General features: G+C 65.3%; 1 protein-coding gene across 1 annotated transcript in view; it reads right to left on the minus strand.

The window, feature by feature from the left end:
- Nucleotides 1-308: 308 nt before the first annotated feature.
- Nucleotides 309-13,527, minus strand: part of UNC13A (unc-13 homolog A) — a gene marked incomplete at both ends in the record, with an annotated part of 35,674 nt that continues 22,455 nt past the window's right edge. The window contains 19 exons of the mRNA XM_082331138.1: nt 309-597; nt 883-1,042; nt 1,120-1,212; nt 2,766-2,822; nt 3,911-4,058; nt 4,153-4,233; nt 4,420-4,476; nt 5,709-5,738; nt 6,809-6,847; nt 10,307-10,430; nt 10,582-10,734; nt 10,890-10,978; nt 11,247-11,324; nt 11,610-11,693; nt 12,252-12,395; nt 12,531-12,627; nt 12,713-12,839; nt 13,091-13,176; nt 13,382-13,515. Coding sequence (XP_082187264.1) covers nt 309-597; nt 883-1,042; nt 1,120-1,212; nt 2,766-2,822; nt 3,911-4,058; nt 4,153-4,233; nt 4,420-4,476; nt 5,709-5,738; nt 6,809-6,847; nt 10,307-10,430; nt 10,582-10,734; nt 10,890-10,978; nt 11,247-11,324; nt 11,610-11,693; nt 12,252-12,395; nt 12,531-12,627; nt 12,713-12,839; nt 13,091-13,176; nt 13,382-13,515 — 2,070 coding nt within the window. The remainder of the gene's footprint in view (nt 598-882; nt 1,043-1,119; nt 1,213-2,765; nt 2,823-3,910; nt 4,059-4,152; nt 4,234-4,419; nt 4,477-5,708; nt 5,739-6,808; nt 6,848-10,306; nt 10,431-10,581; nt 10,735-10,889; nt 10,979-11,246; nt 11,325-11,609; nt 11,694-12,251; nt 12,396-12,530; nt 12,628-12,712; nt 12,840-13,090; nt 13,177-13,381; nt 13,516-13,527) is intronic.

Genomic DNA, 13,527 nt, shown 5'->3' on the forward strand with positions numbered 1-13,527 from the left:
GAAGGGGCAGATCTGTCCCATCACCCAGTCTGGGCTCCAGCCCTTCCCCGCAGCCCCGCCAGCCCCAGCACCTTCCCATGGGGGTGGGATGGGGGCATGGCCGTGCTCTGCACCGCTGTCACCCAGCCAGTCTGGCCAAGGGAGGGATGGGGCGGGGGTCTGTCACTGCAGCCACTTCCCCCCCTCACCCACACCAGGGCTGGGAAGGAGCCTCCTCTTGTGGCTGCTCTTATGGCTTATACATGGCTGGAGGATGCTGTAGAAAAGGGGCGAGGAGTGGGGGGAGAGGGCTGGGGGGTGGAAGGGGTTTAACTGCTGCCCTCCTCGGCTGAGCGTGTGTCCGACTTGAGCTTGACGAACTCCTTGGCCACCTCATCGTTGTTGCGTTGGGAGAGGATGCGGAGGACGGTGAGGCCAGTGTCATCCATGTGGATGCGGCGGCCCAGGGGCAGCCAGCAGGCGCAGCCGGGTCTCTGCAGGATATCACGGAGCTGCAGGACAGCGATGCCCACCGTCCGGTCCTCCCGGGCGAAGCAGTAATCCTTCACGCACACCTGCAGCTCGTAGCACTCGGGGCCTGTCTCCATCCCCAGTGTGCTGCAGGGGGGTAGGGATGGGCAGCGTTGGCATAGGGGGGTCACACTCCCAGGCCCCCCAGCTCTGCGACAGCACCCTATACGGGTGCTGCCTCCCCACTGCCCCTAAAAAAGCCTTTTGGGGTTTTTTTGCCCAATCCCTGCTTTTACCAGTGAGAAAACATCTAAACCACCCCCTGGGGGATGAGTAAACTCACTGGCAGACCCTAGGAGGAGGGGGTCCCCCCGTCGTGGGGACACATCCCCCGGCTCGGCCCCACATCCCCGGCCCCGCGGTGCCACTCACAACTGGAAGCTCTCGTTGTACTTGGGGGCCCAGCTGTTGTTCTTGGATTTGGTGGCGAACTTCCTCTTCTTGTCGCTGAGGTGGGGCCCGATGATGTTGACCTCGATGAAGGGTCGGAAGATGCCCGACGTCTGCCACTTGAGGTCGTTCGCAGCCACCACTGCAAGGAGGGGGCACGTGAGGCTCCCGGGGCGCTGCCACCGGCCACCCCCTGGCACCCCAGCCAGCAGAACCCACCTTTGACGGTGACTTTGTGTTCGCCGGTGCCGGGGTGGGTGAAGAGCTCCACGTGGATGGACACCTCCCCGACAGGGTCATCCACACCGGAGCCTGCATGGCAAAGGAAGGAGACATGAGTGCCCATTCCCCCTGTTGTCCTTGACGTCCCCTGCCCGCCACCAACCCCACTGGAGGAGGCAGGTCACCCGCCACAGGGCGGGAGGGGGTGGGCAGTAGGATTTGGCCCAAAGTGGCCTCTGCCAAAGAGTTCTGCACCCGCAGCATGGGTGCAGCAACCATCGAGGGCGGCTGGGGCTGGCACCAGGCTGGGCTGGGGCATGGCGGGACATCCCCAGCACCAGGCTGGATGTCGGCCGACCCACCCCACATCGGCAGGGCCTGGTGAGCCCCCCTTGCCCAGGCAGGGGCTGAGGTGCCTGGGTGGGATGGTGCGGGGGACAAGTGGCCCAGCTTCCCCCCACCACGGGCACGGAGTGGGTGTCGGTGCTCCGTGCATGGCTATGAGCACGGGCATAGCGCTGGGCAGGAGGGACCCGATCCGGCCCTTGTGCCACAGGGCAGCCGGGGCCCTGCCAGGGGCTTGGGGCTGACCTGTCCCCTCTTGTGTCCCCTCTTGTATCCCCTCCATCTCAGGGACCACATCAAGCCCTGGGGGTCCCCGAGCCCGGGGAACTCGGGTGACCTGCGACCAACAGCCCAGCCCACCCCCTCTCCCCCCAGAGCCGTGCATGCACCCGTAGGTGAAGGAGGGGGTGCAAGGCAGAGGGACAGGCTCCGTGGGTCAGACGGGGCCAAGGAGATCAAACCGAGCTCAGCAGCAAGCTCCCACGGTGGAAATAACAGTGCGAAGGAGGACACATCGCCATGTGTCACTGCATGGCCCCCAGCACGAGGGTGCCAGGCCGGGGGGGGAGGCTGGTGATGGCACACGCTCCTCTCCATCCACCTTCATCCTCCGCCCCACCCCCGGCGCCCCATCCCCCCAGGCACCCGCCACCCGGGCAGCGCCGCATGCTGAGCCGAAATGGAGGCGATGGCGGGCGAGGAGGGGGTGTCTGGGTACAGGAGGCCAAGCATGGGGTGCGGTCCCGGCCCCTCCGGCAGGGTGCGATGGAGGCCAAGCGGGGCCCGTGGAGCTGGGCTCATTCCTGACGCCCCGGGGCAGGCGGACGGAGCTCGCCGGAGCAAGGCTAGTAATGGTCCTTCTGGCAGCAGGGTGGATGAGAGGGGGACATGGACAGGGTCATGGCCTCCCCTGGGGCCACGTGTCCCAAGGGGACGACTCCCTGCCTGGCAGGGAGGTGGTGGCAGGTGCCCACCCCCAGGCAGCAGCACTGGGGACGATGCAGGGTGCCCAGAGCTTGCAAGTGAAGGGGGGCACCCCTATCCCCATGGGGCACAGCCCCCCAGCCTGGTCTGGGGAGGTGGTCAATATGGCTGAGTTCCTCCAAATTCAGCCCAAAGCAGCCCTGGGAGTGCGAGTCTGCGGGCAGAGGGCTCCAGCTCTGCCCACGCTAGGGGTCCCCAAGGCCGGCGGTGCTGGGACGGGGCTCCTGGCCACCCCGGCCCGCAGTGCCGGGACTGTTACTAGCCCAGGCCGGCGGCGGCAGGCAGGTGCAGGGGCGGGTGAGCAGCACACGTACCCTTCTCAGGATAAATTTCTTCACTAAGGGTAAACCTAATACCTTTCCCACCATGAACTAGTGGGAAGGAGAGAGAAAGAGACAGAGACACAGCACAGAGTAGACGAAGAGAGGAGGAAGGAGACGACGTGCGTGGGGGACGGGAACAGTGAAAGAGGGGGGAGAAAACAAAGAGAGAGAAAGAGAGATCAGATCTCGCAGACAGACGGACGGCCGAGCATCCGGACAACACTGCAGCGACGCGGGAGTGCCGGGCACCACCCAGCTCTGAGCCCAGGGGGTCCTGGGGCCAGATTGCACCCAGGGGTGCCGGCACCCACCGTACCCAACCCCACGCCCCCAACATGGCTGGCACAGGAGGCACAGACAGGACAGACGTCCCTTGCAGGAGATGCACAGACAGCAAATGTCCCATTCCCCGAGGACGCAGACAAGCCTGGCTGGGGCACTATGCGATGGCCCATGGCCGCCACCGAGCATCTCTGTCCCCTCCTTGAGCAGCTAAGGGACAAAATAAAGGGCAGCATTTGGAGCCGAGGGGTGGTCCTGCCCCGGAGGGTGCCCAGCACCCTGTACCACATGGCTCTGGGACGGGACGGTGCCGGAGAGGCACCCGGCACCCTGGACAGATCCCAGATCACGGGGTATGTGGGGCACCCAGCACGCCCAGGACAGGCCCTGGCACAGCGTCCCGATCCAGCCGATCCTGCGAGAGGTCTGAGCCCTGGCCAGGCTGGCCGAGACCGGCAGCTCCAAGGCAGCACTGGACCAGAGGTGTCTGTGCTGGGTGACAGAGGCCAGCGGGAGGGGACAAACGCTGTGACACGTGGCCAGAGGGTGACCTTCTCCCCCATCCACAGGCCCCATTTCTGTGCCAGCCCAGCCATGCCCTGGCACTGGGGACACGCTCTTCTTGCTGGTGGGGAACCTGGGGGTGCCAAGCTGCCTCTGGGCACCCATGGCCCATCTTCACCTGCAAACCATGGGAGGAAAAAGCCCTTCCCTTCCCTCCCACCCCTCCGTGAGCCTGGCTGGGACCCCCAACCCCACCAGGACGGAGGCAGAGTGGGACCCTGGCCGTGGGGCAGCCGAGCCCATGTGTGGGGATAGGGGGCCCGGGTGGGGGCCAGGGCAGTGCATCCTACCCTGCGAAGACTGGGTCTGCACAAAGGTTTTGATGAGGAGGTCGGTGGCCTGGGTGTAGAGAGACAGGGCGTAGCGCAGCGACTGCAGGTCGGGGCTCTTCTCCAGGAATGTCTTCTTCAGCCCCACACCGCCGGCATGGAAGTATTGCTGGAGGGGGAAGACGGCCGCAGGGTGCTCAGCAGCTGGAGCCCCCCCCGGTGCTGCCCCAGGGGCACCCCTTCATACCCCAAAGTACCCTCACCTTGATGGTGTCCAGCGCCAGCTCCACCACTGCACATTGCTTTGGGGTCAGGCTCTTGGCTTCCTCCCGCACCATGTGGTCCTGCAGGGCACAAATCCTGCTTTCAGCATGGGACCGGGGCCCGCTGCCCTCGCCCCAGCGGTGCCAGCAAACGAACACTGGTGGGGTCCTTGCAGCGGTGCAGTGCCAGCCCGCGTAGTGCCACCCACCCTGGCACAGAGGAGCTCAGACCACCCGGCCCCCCCAGCCCAGCCTCCCAGCCCTCACCTTCAGCTTGGAGAGCTGCCCCAGTTCCTTGGCTGCATTGAAAATCATCTGCGTGCCCTGCAGAGAGCAAAGAGACAGGAACGGCCCCAGTGAGCGGCCGGGCTGGGGGAACCACGGCCAGGCTGGGCACACGGTGCCAGGAGCTTGCTGCAGCTCCAGGGGCTCCCCCAGCCCCCCCAGACTGCAGGGGGTCAGAGGGGTGCTCCTCGGAGACCCCCAGGGCCACCGGCCACGCCAGGCCTGGCGATGCGGGTGCGGGGAGCTGGTGCAGCCCCCGTCCCAGCCCCTGGGTTCTCAGCACAGGTATGTGGCTGGGGGCTTGGGGACCCCAGGACAGGATATCACCCTGGCATCAGGGACCTCACTTGGCCCAAGGGTCCCATCCTGCTCCCTGTGGTGCCCAAGCACCTGCTTCTGCATACAACAGAGCCCAGCGCGGCACATCACTGGCACCGCACGGACAATCGTACGACATCGGGGCAGGGGGAGCAGAGAGCAAGTGGAGGGGGACAGCGGGCACGGGGAGGATGCGGCACGGTCCCCCTGTACCCCGTGGCGCTGGCAGCCAAGCCAAACACCCCCCTGCCACCCGGAGCCCTGCCCTGTCCCAGCCCCAGGGAGGTTCCCGGCCCCTTTGCACCCCAGGGAACACCGCAGGTGGGAGCCCCTGGCCGCCTTCGCCTGCCCTGTGCCGTGCCACCCCCACGGGCAGGGGCCACGAAGGCGTTCCCTGGGGCCCACGGGCATGGCTCCTGGGGATGCAGCCCCACGGCACGGGCAGATCCCGCTCACCTCCCTGCTCTGGCCCCCGCTCACTGGGCTGAGTGCAAGCTCCCCTTCTCAAGCCCTCCAGTGTGCAACATGCAACTGGGTAAACTGGGGCCCAGCGGGGCAGAGCCAGCGATTCCCAACTCCTTCCCCCTCCCGGCACCAGTAGCTCCAGTCCTTCCCAGCAATGAGAAACCCCAGCATCTATCCCACTAACCATTACCTTCGGCAGGGGTCTGCCCCCCTCCATGTCCTCATTCTGTACCCCCCCATTAACCCTTTGCCCCCCCCCCCCCCCCCCCCCCAAGTTCTGTCCCATTAATCCTTCCCTTGCTGTCCCCGTCTCCCCCAGTCACTGAACAGGCTGGGAGCTGGGGACACTGGTGTCACCCAAACAGAGCACGACGGGACACTGTACTGAGCTGGGACCCCCCCACCCCACAGCACACAGAACACGGGACGGGGAGGAGGCGAGAGGAGGGACCAGAGCCAAGTGGGGAACAGAAGAGCCATGTCCTTACTTCAGTGTGACTGGGCAGCTTCACCCTGCTCTGGAAGAGAACAGCAAGGGACAGTTACTGGTGGCCCCAGCAGCGGCCAGCCGCGGGTCCGGGCCCCCCACATCCCCCGGCCCTGTGGGCTCTGGCCCTGTACTCTCCTCTGGCTGTGCTCAGTTCTCTACTGGTGCCACTGGTTCGGCACCAGTTCACACCTGCAAAGGCTCAGCCCTGTGCACTTGCTGGTGAACCTGTGATGAGCGTGCCAGGTCTCTTCCTGAGCGGGGGCAGGCTTGCTCCCCACCTTGTGTGGGGTTGGTGGAGGAAAGCAGCTCGCCCACCACGCTCAGCAAACGGGGCAGCGTCCCCTGCGAGAGGAGGGGGAGCTGGGGCGAGCCGCGGGCATTGCCCAGATGGATGCCGGCATGGCTCTTCCCGAGAGCCGGGTTTGGGGAGCAGGCAGCCTGGAGGGCTGTGCTGGGGCCCCAGCCCAGCGGTGGGGAGCACCCCGACAGAAGGAGAGCCCGTGTGCCTGGAGAAAGCCCTTTGGCAAGTTTTGGGGCTCAGCGAGCCTTGCTGAGGCCCCCCCAAGCATCAGGGGGGAGCAGGCTCAGAGGTCCAGGGGATCTCAGCAGCCCCATGGCCCCCAGTGTGACCTGCACGTCCCCAGCATAGCCCAGCATCCCGGGGGTCACCTCTTCCTGAGCCCCCAGCGGTGGGACGGGTTTGTGCCCGGGATCTCCCGTGCCTGGGGACCCCATCCCCACGCTGTCCCAGCCAGGCACCTGGAGGGGTGCTGAGCGCCGTGGGGCAGCGTGCCCTGTGCCTGCCTGGGGATGGGTAACGCCCCGCACACCCACTCACGAGGGCTAAACACGACACAACACCCGCTCCCTACCCCGGGCGACACACAGAGACACGTCACTGCCCCCATCCTGCACACAGGCAGCACGTCCCGGACAACACGGCACACCTCAACACGACAACACGCCACGCAGGCAATGGCACATCCAGACAGCACGACAGAGGAAGCACGGACAAGCCTGGACCTCCACAGCAGGCGGGTGTGGGCCCATGAGCGTGGCCGCAGGGCGAGGACACACATGGAGCCCACAGCTATTTACCTTCTCTGTCCCCTTGCCATGTTTTCTCAAGAGCGTGCCCTGTAGAAGCAACGTCAGAGGGTGAGCGGTGGGGCGGGGGGACAGCGCGGGACGGGACACGGGGTGCAGGGCAAGACTGGGCACATGGGGTGGCCGCAAGCTGGCGGCAAAGACACCGCTGAGCTCCTAAAGGACAGCCAGGGCCGATGGGGGACTGGTCCCCACTGGGATACTGGGTTAGCGGCACTGGTCCCCAGAGGGATGCTGGGTCAGTGAGGGACTGGTGTCTTTGGGATGCTGGGCCAACTGGTCCCCACTGGAATGCAGGATGTTGCACTGATGGGGAACTGGTCCCCACACTGGGTAGCTGGTCCCTGCTGGGATACAGGGACGCTGAGCCCGTGGGGGACTGGTCCATGCTGGGATATAGGGAGGCAGGAGCCAGCTGGCACTGTGTAGGGCAGCCTCTGGTGTCCCCACGTCCCCTCCAGCCCTGGCAGATGCTCCCAGTGCTGGGGAGGGAGGGGGGTGGGGGCAGCTCTACCTGGGTTTTGCACACCGAGTTCTGCCCACGCAGCGCTGGGCCTAGCGACAGCCCCCCACCGAGCCAGGCCCAGCGGCGGCAAGAGAAACGGCATAAAATGGGGCAGCGGTGCCGTGTCGGGGCTTCCTAACCGGCCCCTTGGGTGGGGCTGGGGCACACCCGAGTCCGGAGGGGGTAGCGGGGGGGTCGGCTGGCGGGGGCCTGCGGGAGGGACGAGCAGCAGAGGTAGGGCCAAGCGGGGCAGCCGGGAGGGTTTCTTGCCCTGGAGGGAAACTGAGGCACGGGGTGATGGGGGAACAAGAGGACCTTGTACCCCACAGAGCCGACACCACCCCAGGCTCCCAGCAGCCTCAGCCAGGCTGAGACACGGGGTCCCCGTGAGGTCCGAGGGGAGGCTCAGCCCCAGGGTCTCTCCAAATGCTGCTGTTGGAACTAAAAGGTGTTGGGGACATGGGACGGGTGTTTGTCCCCACAGGGACTGGCACCCAGCACCCAACCACCGGCACCCGCACCGCTGCTCCTCCTTGCAAAGGTGCCTGCGGTCAAAGCAGGGGCGGGGGCAGGATTGGGGGTGGATGTGGCTCTTCCCTTGCCCCGCGGGGCATAAGCCCATGGCCACAGGCTGAGCAGAAGAGGACAAAAGGAAACTGCCCAGTCAAAGCCGTGCAGGGACCCAGCAGCGATGCCGAGAAGGGAACCCAGGGGCTCCCAGGGCCGTATCCTGACCAAGGAAAAAGTCTCACAACTCGTGCCAGCAACCTGCCCCACTACCGAGCAACCGGGCCAGGGACGGTCACGTCCCAGTGCGATGCTCCTCTCCGCAGGCAGGGGCAGCCTCGGCCGTCAGCCCCACCGTAGCCACAGCCCAGCCAGGGCCTCAAGGGGAAACTGAGGCACAGGGGTCAGGAAGAGCAGCCCTGACGGCCAGGCACACGCCGCTCCTCCTGCTCGTGCCTCCAGTGGCCTCTCACCCTCAGCACAGAGCAAGAAGATGGGATCAGTCCGGGTTTGGCTGTCCCCGATTACATGGCACTGCCTCATCGCCGCCCCCTCCCACGCCATCACCAACCCTTGCACCTCCCGGCATCCAGGCACCGCGAATCTGTCCAGGACCTTTCCACCCCCCCAACCCAGCTGGGGCCGCGGGCAAGCGCCCGCCAGGAGCCAGCGCCAAGCGGGCAGGACGAGGATGGGGACCGCGGAGGTGGACCAAGTCGGGAGCCGGAGGAGGGCGTGGGCAGGGCGCGGGCAGCCACACAAGACAAAAACCGGCGAGGCCAGGACCGACACACAGCGGACAGACAGACAGACAGGGAGCTGCCGTACTTACAATCATCTGCCATTGAAAGGCGAGCGGAGCAATTGGAGAGAACAACCGTGACGTGAGTGTCGGCCCCCTCCTCCATCCTCCCCAGCCCCAGCTGCCCCACGGCTGGGTACCAGCCCCGGCCGCCCCTCCGCCCCCGCCAGCCAGGAGGGACGGCAGAGCCGGGGTGTCCCCCATCTGACGTGCCACAGCGCTCGGCATCGATGCCCTGCCACCGGCACCGCAGGTCTCCACAGCCCCAAAGCGGCCCCATCCCAGCCTGCCCAGTCCTTCCTCACCGTGGCAGGGGGCTCGGCCCCAGGGGGACTCAGCTCCAGGGAGCTGGGGGACCCCACTCGACATTTGGCTCTGAGGCACAGCCCCACGCCACCAACCAGCCCAGCCACCCCCAGGCTGGAGCCCAGAGCCACCCTGGGTGGGCTGTCCCCTGCCGTAGGGGCCAGCGCCAGCACGGCCCCCTCCAAGGACTGCCTCCCCTCAGGAAAATCCCCCAACAGGTCCACATGTCCATGCCACCTCCTCTGCCCTTGGCACAGGGCTCGCTGCCCCCAGAACATGGCATAGCCACACATGGCTGGGAAGGGACAGAGATAGGGACCGGGATGGCAACTGTCTCCCAGTGACACCAGCGTTCCTGCCAGATTTGGCCACCTTTGGCCAAGGGTGTGCGAGCCCGGCCGGGAGCGATGCGGGGCTGACCTGAGCCGGGCTCTGGGCTGTGACAAGGTGCCAGTGAGGTGGCACCACTGAGGGCTGACAGGTCACCAATGCGCTGTCCCTTACAGACACAGCACGAGGAGGCCCACAGCCCCAGGAAGGTGACACAGCGGCCAGTGGCTCCAGGGACTCCACGTAAGAGCCTGAGCCCAGCTTTGTGACAGTGACAAAAGCCACCAAGAGTGACAGGGACAGATATGTGGCTGGCTCAGAGCCCTTGGCGTCACCCTTCCCTGCCTGACCCCCAGGGAACAGCCACCCCGGGAAGCTTTGGGGTGCCTGGGTACGTGCGAGGAGGACAGAGACACAGCGATGCGATACGAAGCCTCAAAGCCTGTAGGCAGCCTCCCTCTGAGGAGGGACCATTCCCTGGGCTTTGCTCTGCTCCCCTAGAGCCTGTCCAGCCCGTGAGTACGGAAGAGTTCAGCCCTGCTACAGGGACACGTCCCCCATCCCCACATCACCCCCATCCCCATGAAGCCAGTCCCTGCTCCCCAGGCAGCCCCAGCCCCACAGCAAGGCCGACGTGCAGCGGCTCCCCGGGCTCGGAGAGCCTCCTTATTCACCTCACGGCACAGGGGCTGCACCCACAGCCGGTGCTGACGTGCACGGCACGGGACACTGCCCCAGCTCAGAGGGCAGGATGGAGAGGAAAGGACCAGTGGCCCCTCCTGGTGCCACAACAGAGATGGCAAAGCCACCCAAGAGGGTGCTGGGCTGCACCGGGCACCTGGGTCAAGGATGACCTTTCTCTCCTCCATCCCTTCCCTGGCCATGAGCTGGGGGCAGGTTTGGGGAGGCCACCGAAGTCCCCACCGACTCAGCTGCCAGTGAGGGCACCTGGCCAGCAATGTCCCACCCTGGCCCCAATCAGCCACCTGCGTCTCAGCTCCAGGGTCCCCTATCCCTGGTCCCCCTCCCTGTCACTCACCGTCTGGTCAGTGAGCGGGGGCAGGACGATGGTCTTCTCCATCGTGTTCATCACCAGCTTCCAGAGCTCCTTCAGCACCCGCTTCAGCACCGTCTTCTCGCAGATCTTGGCAAAGAGCGTCAGGCTGCAGAGAGGGGACAGGGCTGAAGTTCCTGGCACAGCACCCCTGATGCCACCCCTTGCCTGGTCACCCTGACCTTGCAGGTCCCCCACACTTCTGGGGCGGGTCAGGAGCACTGGGGAGGGTGGGGGTCCCTGTTGCTCCCCACACTCACTTGCTGTCCAGGAGGTCCATGATGGGCTGCAGGACGTTGTCAGCATCCTGCGCAACGCTGCTGCAGGTGCTGGCGGGGACGTTGCCGGTGCCCTTCACCTGGCCCAGGATGTCACCCATCTGCTTCACGCACTCCTCGATGTGCGGCTGGAAACTGGAGACCGCAACGCCCAGGCAGCTCAGCATCCCCCACGGCCACACCCAGGACCCGCTTGCCCGAGCAGAGCCCCCAGCCTGGCCCCAGCCACAGCTCCTGGACCCCCAAACCTCTCCTTGGCCCGCCGCCCACACCCTCTCGCCTGGGTGTACCTGGTGGCAAAGACTCGGCTCAGCTCATCCAGGACGTTGTTGAGTTTCACCTGCAGTTCCTTGAGGATGTCACTGGCTTCTGTGTCCAGCTGGAGGAGGGACAGGTTGGAGAAGTCGTCAGGGTCCCTGCCCCAGCCCTGGGGCGTTCTCTGCACCCCAAACGCACCCCTGGGCAGGGTGAAGCCCATCCGTCCTCCGACATAGTGGGAGAGCAGGGTGCCTTGGGGTGGGACAGCGTGATCCCATAGAGCGGTGAGGAACTGGGATCTGCTCCCAGCACTGCGGAGCTGCCTCTGGGGAGAAGGGACTGATCCAGCCCCTCCACAGGGCTCCCTCCTTGAGACCCCCGGTACGCACCTCCTTCCCACCCATGGCTTCGAACATCTTCTCCAGCTGGACGCGGAGCTGCTGGATGTTGTTCATCAGGATGCAGGGCTGGAGGGGTGGGATGGAGAGGGGGGTCAGCACCAACAAATGTGGCTGGAAGAGCTGCCCACCGCCCCAGGTCCCTCCCACCCTGCACTGGGGGACACGAGAACAGTTGCGGCACAGAGCCCTGCCCCGCAGCATTTCAGGGCCTGCCATCGGACAGAGACGGAGGGCAGGACCCATGTCACGGTGACCAGCTCTGGAGCTGAGGTGATGGCTGGGGTCACCGTGTGGGGACAGTCCTGCCTGGCAGCACCAGGCAGGTGGCAAGCAGTAAGGGAGATACATCACCACTTTCTCCTTCTCCTTGGAGCAGTACGAGGCAAAATCCTTGGAGATGATCTCGGCATACTGGAGTAGCACATTGCTGATGGTCTGTAGCCAAACGAGGGATGGGACCCACCCAGCCAGCAGCAGCAGAAGGAGGGAGGGAAGGAGGGAGAGAAGGAGGCCATGAGTCCCACAGCAGTGAAATAACCCAACGCCTGGATACCCCCGGGACGCCCCGACCCTCTGCCCCACGGATGCACCAGGACCCGCACAGGCACAGCCGCTGGCAGCCAGATCCAGCACCTCTGGTCTCCGCGGGCAGCTCCATCACCAGCACAGCTGTGAAGGCACCAGCCACTGAGCCTGCATGCAACTCCCCCCACACTACAGCGAGCCAGTGGCATTTAATTAATCTAGATTAATTAACCAATTAGCTCATTAATTAGCTAATCTCCTGTGCTAGCAAAGCTGGGAGAGCCACAGGGTGTGTTTGTGGCATGTTCGCTTGAGCATCGCTTGTTGAAGGTGGTGCAATCTGTGCCCTGTGCCGCTGCCCGCAGCTGGATGGGCGGCAGAGAGAGCCCAGCAGCCCGGGGCCAGGGCTGGGACCGGGGTCCCAGGGGTGCTGCTGGCCCAGCGGCCCCCGCCCCGGCAGCTGCCCACCTTGGCAAACCGTCGCATGTAGTGCCCGACGATCTGGGGGTCGGGGCACTCGAGCTTCTTGATGATCTCAAAGCTCTGGTTGAGCTGGGAGAAGACATCCACCACGGAGCAAGAGAAGAGCGCGTGCTCCGACGTCTGCTGGAACTGGGGGAGTGAAAAGCAGTGTCAGCAGGAGGCAGGGAGGGGAGATTTTGGCCCTGATGGGGACACACTGGGCATCGAGGGACAAGCCCCACGCCCAGCTGCAGCTCCTCTGCCCGCTGACAGTCCCGTTCATACCCCATCCTTCTTGTCCCGCTCCAGCGCTCCGTGCAGGAAATCCCGTGACACCTCTTCATTCTCATCCAGCCACTGGATAACGAAGGGCTCGAACCAGCTGGAAGAGAGGCCTGTCCCTGGTGAGGCCAGCCGGCCCCCGGGGCGCAAGCACCCCCTCCCCGGCCCCCAAGCGCTGCACTCACGCGGGGTACTCGGGCACGCGGCTCTTGAAGGAGGGCAGCTCGGTGACATACTCGTTGTACAGCCACTTCACCTTGAAGTGCAGGTTCATGTAGTCCGCGCTCTTGCACAGGCGGTGCTTGTCGTGCTCTGCACGGGGAAGGCGAGCGCGCACAGGGGTTGCTTCAAGCCCCAAACCTGGGGGGGGCGGCTGCCCCAAGGGCAGCTCCGGGGACGCCGGGGTGATGGGGTGAAGGTGGAAGTGCTTCTCGGGTGGGACTTAGGCATCGTGTTGATGAGGGGGTGAAATGGGTTTGCTCAGGGAAGAGGGGAGGTGGGAGGAGAGCGCGGCTCCTGCCTGGTTCCCCCACCCAGCGCGGGGCGGCGTGGGGGGGACTCACCCTCCATCGCGTACTTCATGTCCTGAGCAAAGAGGTTCCACATCACCTCGGCGCTGATCTTCCCCACGTTCAGTTCCTGGGGGAACCTGGGGTGGGAGGAAAGTGCGGACACGGGGTGGACCAGCCCTCCGCTTGGAGATACGTTCCCCCCACACCTCCCGTCTGCCTCAGTTTCCCCATCTGTAGAATGGACGTTACAACCCACTTCCAAAGGACTAAAGCTACCATTGCCCCCGTGCGGGCATCCCCCCCGGCTGCGAAGCAGGGTCCCCTTTCCCAGCACCTACTCACTGGTTCAGGCAGGGCGTGTAGGAGTTCTTGTCCTCCTCGATAATGGAGACTATCAGGGTGATGAGCTTGGACCAGAAGTCCAGGTTTTTGATGCTGGGGCCCTGCTCCTCGGGGGGCACCTCGCCTTTCTTAGTCTGGAGTGATGG

This window comes from Platalea leucorodia (assembly GCF_965183815.1).
Source record: "Platalea leucorodia genome assembly, chromosome: 21".
NCBI lineage: Eukaryota > Metazoa > Chordata > Aves > Pelecaniformes > Threskiornithidae > Platalea > Platalea leucorodia.